The 11,174-nt window shown below is 41.5% G+C and overlaps 1 protein-coding gene across 1 annotated transcript; it reads left to right on the top strand.

Moving 5' to 3' along the window:
- Positions 1-378: 378 nt before the first annotated feature.
- On the top strand, positions 379-8,770 carry sparcl2 (SPARC-like 2). The gene is made up of 10 exons (XM_082556921.1): positions 379-632; positions 743-821; positions 1,217-1,293; positions 1,864-1,936; positions 2,285-2,396; positions 2,593-2,711; positions 2,793-2,947; positions 6,631-6,743; positions 7,794-7,888; positions 8,624-8,770. The coding sequence occupies exons 1-10, from the start codon at positions 612-614 to the stop codon at positions 8,677-8,679; spliced, it is 900 nt and encodes a 299-aa protein (XP_082413047.1). The 5' UTR covers positions 379-611; the 3' UTR covers positions 8,680-8,770.
- The last annotated feature ends 2,404 nt before the right edge of the window (positions 8,771-11,174 follow it).

Genomic DNA, 11,174 nt, shown 5'->3' with positions numbered 1-11,174 from the left:
CAGAAGTCGCGGCATATATATTTTGTTGGACTGCAACAGTTAGCTCTCAACCCGAATGAACAACCTGTTTAAAATCATTTTGGTGAAGTATTGGTAAGGAGTGGCTTTCCAAGAAAGGTGGCTGCAGAAAGGAATAAACCCCTGTGCCCTCGTCAAATTTACCAGACTATGGACACTTGTGTCAAAAATGCTTATAAATCATCATACATTAGCCTTGTATATTTTTAGTGGTAGTCACATAATGAAATTGTTGTTTTCCTTTCTAACCACTAGAGAGCAGCCTTTGCTATGTTATTGCGTTTGACCGGTCATATTTTTAAAGGTATTCTTCTTCTGCATATACTCTCTCTCTCTTTTCTCTTTGGGTGTGTGTGAGCGTGTGTGTCTGAAACACAAAGGGAAATTTCAGCTTGAGACAATAGTGTGACCATATGGTCTCCCTGGCTTGTAAATCATCATGTGGTCCAGTGCCAGCTTCCATGAAAACTACTCCACCTTCCTAAATTCTCTCTCTCTCAGATCTTCTTTACGAAAACATTCAAGTGCACATGGTCTTAAACTAATACTGACTTCAGATACCTGTTCACTTCACTGCAATCAAAAGCGGGCTGATGCGAAAGAGACTCAGAGAGGTAAGGAGAAGGGGAGCTGAAAAAGGGGCGAATGCAAAGAAAAGATATTCAATCAAATAAAAGAAAACATAAAGTCTGTTAAAGCCAGCTGCAAAAATATTCACCCTCAGCGGAGGAGACAGAACAAGGAAACGAAGGAGAACGCTAACAAGGGAATAACAACAGAAGGAAGGAGTGACAGAGGCCCTGGTAAGATGTTTTTCCTCAAGCAGTCAGGAGATAGAAAATGACTTGCTATTCTGCAATAACTTCCTCAACTGAAAGCTGAATGTTCTCTCAGTGTAATTCAACCCTCTGCTTCCTCTCTGATGGAAAATCATTTTCTTTGGTGCTTAAAACTCAATGAGCTGCATTGTTTCCCGCTACATTATGAGAATGACTGGAAACAGGGTAAAAGTCAGTAAATTACAGCACAGCAGAAAGAACAATTAGATTCAAATGCACTGATTAGCTGTTCTGGGTTCTGGGTAAACTGATCATTTTCTGCAACATTTATCTTTATTCGATTTTAACTCAATATGAGGAAATGTAAAGGAAGATACTGGAAACATAAAATATGTCGATTCGTCATTTTCCTCTTACAGCCCCACTGGGTGGCTCAACCATGAAGTTGAACATCATTTGTAGCTTGTTTCTGCTCCTGGGTGTTCAAACAGTAAAGGTATGTTTAACTTAATCTGCCTAATTTCGGCTTTCCACAAAAAAAAATCGTAAAAAAGGGTCAAGGGTCAATGTAAATATTACTAATGAGTGAAAAGTAAAAATATTTGAAATTATGTTCTCCTGACTTTTTTTTCTGTTCCACTCATCAAGTCTGTTTTGTCACAGGTGTTAAAAAGAAAATTTCCGAGTTATGGAATGTGGCTCCAGTATTTTGGTCACCTGTTTCACATTTGATCTGGGAAGAATTTAGGGGCAGATGTGGACCTGGCTGAGACTACAAAGTTTGGAAATATCAGTATGGAATTGAGGTGCACTGTGAGAGCAGATTGATGTTGAACGGATGCCCATTTTTATTTTGGGTTTATGATGTGTGCTCTTTACAGTACAATGATGCCAAGAAGCTGACTTTTCTAATGGTACAGAATATTAGTTTAAAATGAGCCCGGGGGTTTTAATGAAAGGGAAATTTATGCCAGAGTTCGGTGCTGCCACTAATGATTTTGGCCGCAGATAAAACATAAATGCCCGCTTTTTTTTTGTCTATTAGAAAACTGTGTGTGTGTTTCAGGGAGGCAGAGCCCAGCGCAAACAGAGACAAGCTGAAGAGAGCCTGAGACCATACATTGGCAGAGTTAAACCAGGTAAGAGGAATGCCACATGACTGCATGCAAGTCCCATGCACATTCCTCTTTTTCTAAATGTGCAGAACTAGAAAGTGATCAAAATACATTAAAATTTTCACATACCTGGTCAGTATTCGAGTCACCATCCAGAACTGGCAGGAACCGTCATGGATGCATGATACACATAAACACGATGAACGCTCTTAAGCATATATTAACATAAAGAAACTATAGCCAGAAATTCTGAAGACAAAATAGGGTCCTAACCTAGTAATATCAAGTTGAAACTAATAAAATGGCTGGTGAGTGTCGATGTAAAAGTAAAAACTAAGCTGACACAAGGTTGTTTTTCTATTTCTGCTTCAGAAAAGCTTTGTGAGCTGCTGAAATGCCGTACTCCAGTGGGGTCTTGGTGCCAGGTAGTTCAAGAAAACGGAATTCTCATCCCCAAGTGTGTTTGTCCTCAGTCCTGTCCTCGGTAAACAACATTTGGTTCTTTAATCATTTTCAGGCTTTAAAATATTTTGTCCTTACAGGAAGTTTATACTTATATGGGATTCACACATATATGTAACTTTTGGAAAGACATGTTAAGGTAAAGCAGTAATCTGGCACATTGTACACTACATTCTCACATGTGAATTTTGTCTGTGGGCACTCGCTCATGGAATCAGGCAGAGGGCACCAGTGTGCAGTGTTGTGGGAAAGACCTATGAGAATGAGTGTTGGCTTCATAAAGATGCCTGCAGAAAGAGGCGCCGCACCGGACTCGCGCACACAGGACCCTGTCTGGGTAAATAGCATTAGACATTACAGACTGTTTCCACTGTGTATCACAGTCTTCCAAATTGGCTCTGATGTGCCTTATGATCAGTCCCCAAGGGTAAATGCACCGAGGAGGAGTTAGGCCAGTTTCCATATCGTCTCCTGGACTGGTTTCTGCTCTTGAGTCGTATGGGGGAATCCTACGCACCTGCTGCCCCGCCCCAGAGCTGCCTGAGCCACACCCAGAGGACACAGCTGGCACAAGTAACTCATACTTCGCACTTAAAGTGAGCCTGTTCAGCAGGTTAACAGGGATAAGAAGATAACTGTGAAGTAGTAAACGTAATTCATGATCTATGATGACCTCAGCCAGTGATGATGGAAATAAAATCATTTCCATAAAGTGAAAAGAAACTATAGCCAGAAGGCAAATACTCAAAGGCATCATTTTCCCTTTCACTGTAACCAAACACTGAACATAAAGCTGTTTTTCATGATAGACACCATCTTTGTGCTAGATACAAACTGCCCTCCATGGGTCTAGTGACTGATCGATGTTAACAACCTACCATAAGTGGTAAGTTCTTATGTTGCTTGTGGTGTGGCTGTCCACAGACTGGGACAGGGGCTCTTAAGACACCACGTATAAACAGTATTTGGTCAATATTCACTAAATTATTCAATAACATGGTGAATAGGGGGATAACTTAATATCCTCTGTGCATTCTCTTGACCTCCTGGCCTCAAATGAATTAAGTGAAAGCTCACTGCATTATTTCTATGATACAAAAACAGATGTAGAGTGTTTTGGGATAGTGTTACATCATAAAATTCCAGCATTATGGATGCTGATTCTAGCATGAGAGAAATAGAACTGCAGCCTACTGTAATACTGTAATAGCAACAGTGCGAGTGAACAGGTGAAGCATTTACCGTGTTTCCATTTCCTGTTTAGCTTGGTAGCATGCTAACAGTCTGATGGGAGAAAGACAACAGGTCTTTTATATAAACAAAAGCAATAGATGAAAAGTTGAGGAATCATTTGAATCATCTTGAATGACAATCCATTTCATAGATGCTGAGGTATTTCAGTGGGCACTATGAAATGTTAAAAAATAAAATAATGTGTTTTTGTAAAAGTTAATATTCCGGTAGCTGGGGCACCAGAAAAATACGATAAAATGCAGAAATTCACCACCACTATATATATATATATATATATATATATATATATATATATATATATATATATATATATATATATATATATATATACATATATATAAACACCCAGCACGCCCCTGCGGGCGGTTTATCCTTCAAGCTCGGGTCCTCTACCAGAGGCCTGGGAGCTTGAGGGTCCTGCGCAGTATCTTAGCTGTTCCCAGGACTGCGCTCTTCTGGACAGAGATCTCCGATGTTGTTCCTGGGATCTGCTGGAGCCACTCGCCTAGCTTGGGAGTCACCGCACCTAGTGCTCCGATTACCACGGGGACCACCGTTACCTTCACCCTCCACATCCTCTCGAGCTCTTCTCTGAGCCCTTGGTATTTCTCCAGCTTCTCGTGTTCCTTCTTCCTGATATTGCTGTCATTCGGAACCGCTACATCGATCACTACGGCCGTCTTCTTCTGTTTGTCTACCACCACTATGTCCGGTTGGTTAGCCACCACCATTTTGTCCGTCTGTATCTGGAAGTCCCACAGGATCTTAGCTCGGTCATTCTCCACCACCCTTGGGGGCATCTCCCATTTTGACCTCGGGACTTCCAGGTTATACTCGGCACAGATGTTCCTGTACACTATGCCGGCCACTTGGTTATGGCGTTCCATGTATGCCTTGCCTGCTAGCATCTTGCACCCTGCTGTTATGTGCTGGATTGTCTCTGGGGCATCTTTACACAGCCTGCACCTGGGGTCTTGCCTGGTGTGATAGACCCCAGCCTCTATGGATCTTGTGCTCAGAGCTTGTTCTTGTGCTGCCATGATTAGTGCCTCTGTGCTGTCTTTCAGTCCAGCTTTGTCCAGCCACTGGTAGGATTTCTGGATATCAGCCACCTCCTCTATCTGCCGGTGGTACATACCGTGCAGGGCCCTGTCCTTCCATGATGGTTCCTCGTCTCCCTCCTCTTTCTTGGGTTTCTGCTGCCTGAGGTATTCACTGAGCACTCGGTCAGTTGGGGCCATCTTCCCAATGTATTCTTGGATGTTCGTTGTCTCATCCTGGACTGTGGTGCTGACACTCACCAGTCCCCGGCCCCCCTCCTTCCGCTTAGCGTACAGCCTCAGGGTGCTGGACTTGGGGTGAAACCCTCCATGCATGGTAAGGAGCTTTCTTGTCTTTATGTCAGTGGCTTCTATCTCCTCCTTTGGCCAGCTTATTACCCCAGCAGGGTACCTGATCATGGGCAGGGCGTACGTGTTGATGGCCCGGATCTTGTTCTTACCATTCAGCTGACTCCTCAGGACTTGCCTGACCCTCTGCAGGTACTTGGTGGTTGCAGCCTTTCTAGCGGCCTCTTCATGGTTCCCATTTGCCTGCGGGATCCCCAGGTACTTGTAACTGTCCTCTATGTCTGCAATGTTGCCTTCTGGTAGTTCAATTCCCTCAGTTCTGACTACCTTCCCTCTCTTTGTTACCATCCGGCTACACTTCTCCAGTCCGAACGACATTCCAATGTCATTGCTGTATAGCCTGGTAGTGTGGATCAGTGAATCGATGTCTCATTCACTCTTGGCATACAGCTTGATGTCATCCATGTACAGGAGGTGGCTGACAACTGCTCCGTTCCGTAGTCGGTATCCGTAGCCAGTCTTGTTAATGATCTCACTGAGGGGGTTCAGGCCTATGCAGAACAGCAGTGGGGACAGAGCATCTCCTTGGTAGATCCCGCACTTGATGGTGACTTGTGCTATGGGCTTGGAGTTGGCCTCTAGTGTTGTACGCCACATCCCCATTGAGTTCCATAGGCCTTCTTGTAATCAATCCAGGCAGTGCACAGGTTGGTCAGTCTGGTCTTGCAGTCTCGGCTGATTGTTCTGTCTACCAGTAGCTGGTGTTTTGCGCCTCTGGTATTCTTGCCAATTCCTTTTATATTGTATATATGTGTATATATGTGTATATATATATATATATATATATATATATAATTTCTGTAATTAAAATTAGAAAAATTTCCGTATTTTTATGAGACTTTAATGAGAATTTCTGTGGTGAAAACTGCAGTAAATCCACAACAAACATGTTATTTAATAAACAAATCTATGTAAAATTAAAGAAACTATAGTTTTGTTACTGCCATTTAGTATCACTTCTGTTATCTCATATTTAGATATGTTACACTATTAAACTAGGTTTTAAAAGTTTAAAAGTTTAATCTATTAAATAAACACTGTGAAATTATTTTAAATTTTGGGCTGTATTTTTGCAGTCTTTTTATGCCCTTACACATTTTTTTTTAATTAAAATTTTTACGATTTTTACACATTTTTCATGTTATTTTTGTTCAGCATGTTAAATCACCTTTCATTTTATTTTATTTTATTTCACTAGAATTTTCATGTCATTTCATGTATTTAAAATAACAGGAAAATTCTGTTAAATTACAGAGTTTCATGGGTTTATTGATTGATTAATTTGTTTCTTTTTGTTTCTTTTATGTTTTCGGAGCATGAATCATAGATGCGTGGGACGTTAGGGTTTGAAAAGTAAAAGGCAATGTAAAAGTACCTTCTTTCTAACTTTCGAACTACCTTCACTAACTAGTGTGTGATGTCACAATGACTCTGTCCATCTTTTTATACAGTCCTTGACCAAAACCACCATTGTGGTCGGCTGAATCTCCTAGTTAACATCACACATTTATTGTATTTATGTGATATGACATAAAGAAACAGAAAACACAAGTATTGAGTTGAGTAGTGTGCTTTCTCTCTCTCCCTCTTTAGAAAAGATTTACCCTGTTGGACAGGAATAAAGATGGCAAGTTGAGCCGCAGGGACCTGAAGAAGCTGCATTATAAGAGGATGCCTTTGGAGCACTGTGCTACACCATTTTTTCAGTCAGTCCTGCCTTCAACGGCCTTGCTGCATCACATAATGATTAACTTTCTTGTCTGATATTTAAATAAATTAAATATTGGGCAGTTTATTTGGGGGGGGGGGGGTTAACATCCCACTATAGCAATCTCACAAGTTGTGTGTTACATGCATGTACTAGAAGCGAGCAGATGATAGTGAAACATCTGGCCAATTTGATAAGTATCACAATTTTAAATATGGCCATTTTAATGAGTTGATGAAATCTTACTCAAGACCATTGCTATTTCCTATGTCCATATTTCATCACCTCATGTGACACAAGAGGTTTGTTGGCCTAATTGAAATCTTCTGTCTTTTGCAATATGCTATTGTTTGGCTAATTACAGAAATACAGAGGGTTAAAAATGTGACACCGAGATGCAATTCGCCCCCGCTCTGACCAAGCTGCACCTCCCACCATGCTGTTCTCTCTGCGTGCCATCTATCCATTCATTTCCATGCCAATCCTGTATCCTCCTCCCTTTCGATCTCATGACCACACCATCTCTCCATTATCATACTCCTCCTCCATGCCGAAGTATTTCCTCTTCTTATCTGTGCTTCCTGTTTTTCTCTCATCTCTGATACAAATGCGTTTATCCTCAGCCTCCCTTTCTGTCAGCCAGTTATTCATTTTCACTCTTCCCTCATTCTTACTTCCTTCCATCTCCTTTTTCTTCTCCCATCCGTACTCCCACCCAACCCCCCTTTTCTCTGCCAGTCTGCAATGACAAGTTTTGTGGGAGCAGGGCTGGCTGTGTCAATGTCAAGCCATTCCCAGCAATGATAATGTTTATTACCAACTGTGCCTCCCGCTGCCCATGGATTAACACAAATTGAAGGAGTACCCTTCAGAGATAACGCTGCACTGTGAACTGAAAGACAATGGCTGCTGAAGAGCCCCAGTGCAGTTCCTTTGTACACCTATAGATATTTAAACTATAAACTACATCTCTGTATCCTTGTGGATGTGACTGAATATAGGATGTGTTTCTGTAAATCATCTGTTTTCTTCTGTGCTATGTTTGCAGGTCATGTGATCGTAACAGGAACAGGAAGGTGACCCTCAATGAGTGGACAGCATGTTTGGTGGATCGTTCTGAGGCCTGGTTCTATCAATTAATGTGTCAGTAACAAGTTCTTACCTACATTTTGCTGTAATTCTTCATAGTCACACACAGCGGTTTAATTAGACTACAGATTAAATTTCTATATCTGTAATCAAAAGTCCAAGTTAAAATCTGCAAACTCTATTTTATGCTGTTGATGAAGAGCAAAGATGCTCCATAATTATTCTAGACAGCCTGCTTCCAGTTTTTATCTAAAATTACATCTAAATTATGACTATTGTGCTTTTCATGAAGCCTTTCCATAAAGCTGGTGGACTGCCTGAAACATGGTCAAAATACATGCACAGGAGAGAAATATCACTCCCACCACAGCTGGAGGAGGGACAAGAGTAGTAATAAGACAGATTAAATGATTGAGGTTTAATTGTGTCTTCTTTGTATCTGAAATGTTAAGATGAGACTTTTTTTCTTGAATTTAAATGTCTGAATTTGAAGAATTTTGATTAGGAAAAATAGTATACAGTGTGCAGATTTTTTTAGAAGAGTCAGATCACAATAAATCTGTGGATATAGTTTAAAGCATTTAAATGCTAGCATGGCAGTTTTAGGTTCATTCTTTACCAGCTGCAGTTCTCACATTTTCTATAAACCACAGATTATTTCAGAGCTATTTTCTTTTAAATATTTTATCCTTTTTTCCTGTCAAAACAGCCAGTTGTCTGCAGGGGGTTTATTTGTCTGCATCACTGCTATTTCAAAACCTAAATTCTTAATTTTTGTTTTACCCACAGCAATGAGAATGGGTTCTCTGAAGTTGTGTCCTACAATCAAAAGGAACTACCTCTGACACGTCTAATTCTTTGTGCTGTTAGGAACTTGCAGGTCATATCATGACAGTTACTTGATTTTAAAGCTGATATTAAAGGATGACATCGCTACACACGCTGACTTAGTCATTGATTTTACCTCTTCTGACATGTGATTTATGGTGTCGTGAAATCTGATGGTCTGCTGGGTGCCCGTGGGTTTTTATGTGTGCTCAAAGGGGACAATTAAAGGTCTAGACAGGCTGAATGCTAATCATATTGTTGTTAATTACATTTGCTGACATCTGTAAAACTGTTAAAAAACACACACACGTATCGGAGACAAATTACACAGGATGCTTTGGATAACCAATTAAAAGGAAGATGTCACAGACAGACAGTGTGATATGCAGAGAATGTCAAAGTAGATGGCGAAAAAAACATGGGGAGAAGAAACACTTAGTGGGGGAAGACGTGACCAGAAAAGAGACAAAGAGTTAATAAAAGAGTGAAAGGTAGAAGTAGCGAAAAGTGTCATAATTCAATGGAGGAGAGCGAAGGCAAAGTGACTGAAGAAAGGAGAGAGCAGCGCAAAGTGTGTTTGCGAAAGACGGGAGGAGGTAATGCACTGTAAATGGGAGTTGAGAGTAATGGAGTAATGCATAAAAAATGGATCAGAAATGAGGGAAAGACTGAGAACGGGGAGTGAGGGGAGGGGGAGGGATGGCTGAGAAGGCAGGAGGAACTGAGGAGACGGGGAAATGCAAAACATTTTCTTTGGAGCCAGCCCTGTAAATAGCATCTTGGAGAATGATGCGGAATGTTTGAAATACTTGACCTCTGCTAAGGTCAAAAAAACTTGCATAATGCAAGCTTGCTTACTTTTTGTGCCTGTGTACCATTTATAATACATGCTGCTTCTAAAACTCTTGTTGCATCTTGTTTGTTTGTCACTATTTTATGTGCAAATCTGTGAGAAGTTGCACATGTATGTGTTGGTGCTTCTAGATCAATAGGAGGGCGTGTGTGCGTGCGTGCGTGTGTATGTGTGGCCTAGGGTGGGCTCTTTGACATGACTGGATTCTCTAGACTAATTAGCCTTTAAATTTACCATGCCTGAAGGATGAAGAGGAGAAAGACAGACACTGAAAAGGAGATGAAGAAAGGCGGAGAGATTTCGCTACCCAATATGAGATGCAGATTCAGTGCAGACATGGGGCAAACGAGGACTAAAGACTGCTTGCAGTAGATGTTTTCCAAAAAGTAAAAGTGTATCATCATAAATATCAAAACAAGATGTTTTCATTCCATCTGATTTTTCACTCAAAACTTTTGATTAAATGAAGTGGACCACTGGAGGGATGCAGTTTTCCTTGGCATATAGACGGAAAAACAAGTCTGAACTGGGAGGAGAAGAAGCATGAAGAAAGAACAAAAGCAAAGAGATTAACTGCGCTGAATAGAAGAGAAACTATCTGCTAATTGTGAGTGACCTGCGGAACGGTGAGTTGTTGGTCCAGGCTGTTCACTTTGTGGAAACAAAAAAAATGAGTATAGTTCCCAGCTTCCACCAGTAAACATCTCTTCATTCTCGCCCTTCTTCCCCAGGGACGAGTCTCTTTATCCAAACGAAACATATAATATGAGCTGCTGGGGCCACCCCTGAAGGTCCAGCATAGCCTGCACACCTCCTCCACCTCCTCGCCAATGTTCTTTCTTTGTCTTCATACCCCCTCCTCTGCTAATAGATTCCCTCTCATTACCTCTGGACCACCATCTCCACCTCCATCCCCCATCCAAACACAGAAAGGGCAGTTGCAGATTGACCCACATAATCCTACTTTACCTTCTTCTCACACCAGCCACCGCAGCGGTACACACACACCATCCACCTCCACTCCTACTGTCCTTGCCCCTCCTGTCTCACTTCATTTGGATATTAGAGATATCCGTGAGCCACCCACCTCTCTAACCATGTCCTCTCACCCTCATCCTTCTCCTCCTCCTCCTCCTTTGGATGCTGATCAGTGATTTGATCTGTGATGGCTTGCTTGCATCTCTTTTGCTTTTTGTCTTTCGCACACACATTTACACACACTCCCATGGGACTCTGACAGCATAGGAGCAGATGGGCGGCTGGTGATGACATGTTGTTAAAAATAAAGATTCCTGTTAACCCGTTGTCGGCTTGCACACCCTCTGTCCCTCCCTCATGTCCCCCCATTTCATCTCATCTCTCCTGTCAATCTCTCTCTATCGCTTTTCACACTCTGAATCCCTAATTCTTCCTTTTAGTTTAGCTTGTAACAAACAGGATGGGATTCAAATGCTACAAAACCAACTAACTTTGGCACTGAAAGCATGCAGCTCAAGACCCCCCGACCCCCAGAACATGATATTTAATACATGGCTGCCATAAAGACGTCCCCCCTGCATTATGCATGACTTGTAAGCACACATCAATAATAGATGAAAAGGCCAGTTTTGCAGTTTCTTTTCATGCAATTATGCCAAATGAAATTTTTATTCTCACTTT

Source organism: Aulonocara stuartgranti (genome assembly GCF_965226115.1).
Source record: "Aulonocara stuartgranti genome assembly, chromosome: 13".
In the NCBI taxonomy this organism is placed as follows: Eukaryota; Metazoa; Chordata; class Actinopteri; order Cichliformes; family Cichlidae; genus Aulonocara; species Aulonocara stuartgranti.
This window is presented reverse-complemented; position numbering and strand designations above follow the sequence as displayed.

Coding starts and splice junctions, on each gene's coding strand:
- sparcl2 (XM_082556921.1), top strand. CDS start 612: ATGCGAAAGAGACTCAGAGAG. Junction 2,712..2,792: donor GCACACAGGACCCTGTCTGG/GTAAATAGCATT, acceptor CCTTATGATCAG/TCCCCAAGGGTAAATGCACC. Junction 2,948..6,630: donor AGAGGACACAGCTGGCACAA/GTAACTCATACT, acceptor CTCCCTCTTTAG/AAAAGATTTACCCTGTTGGA.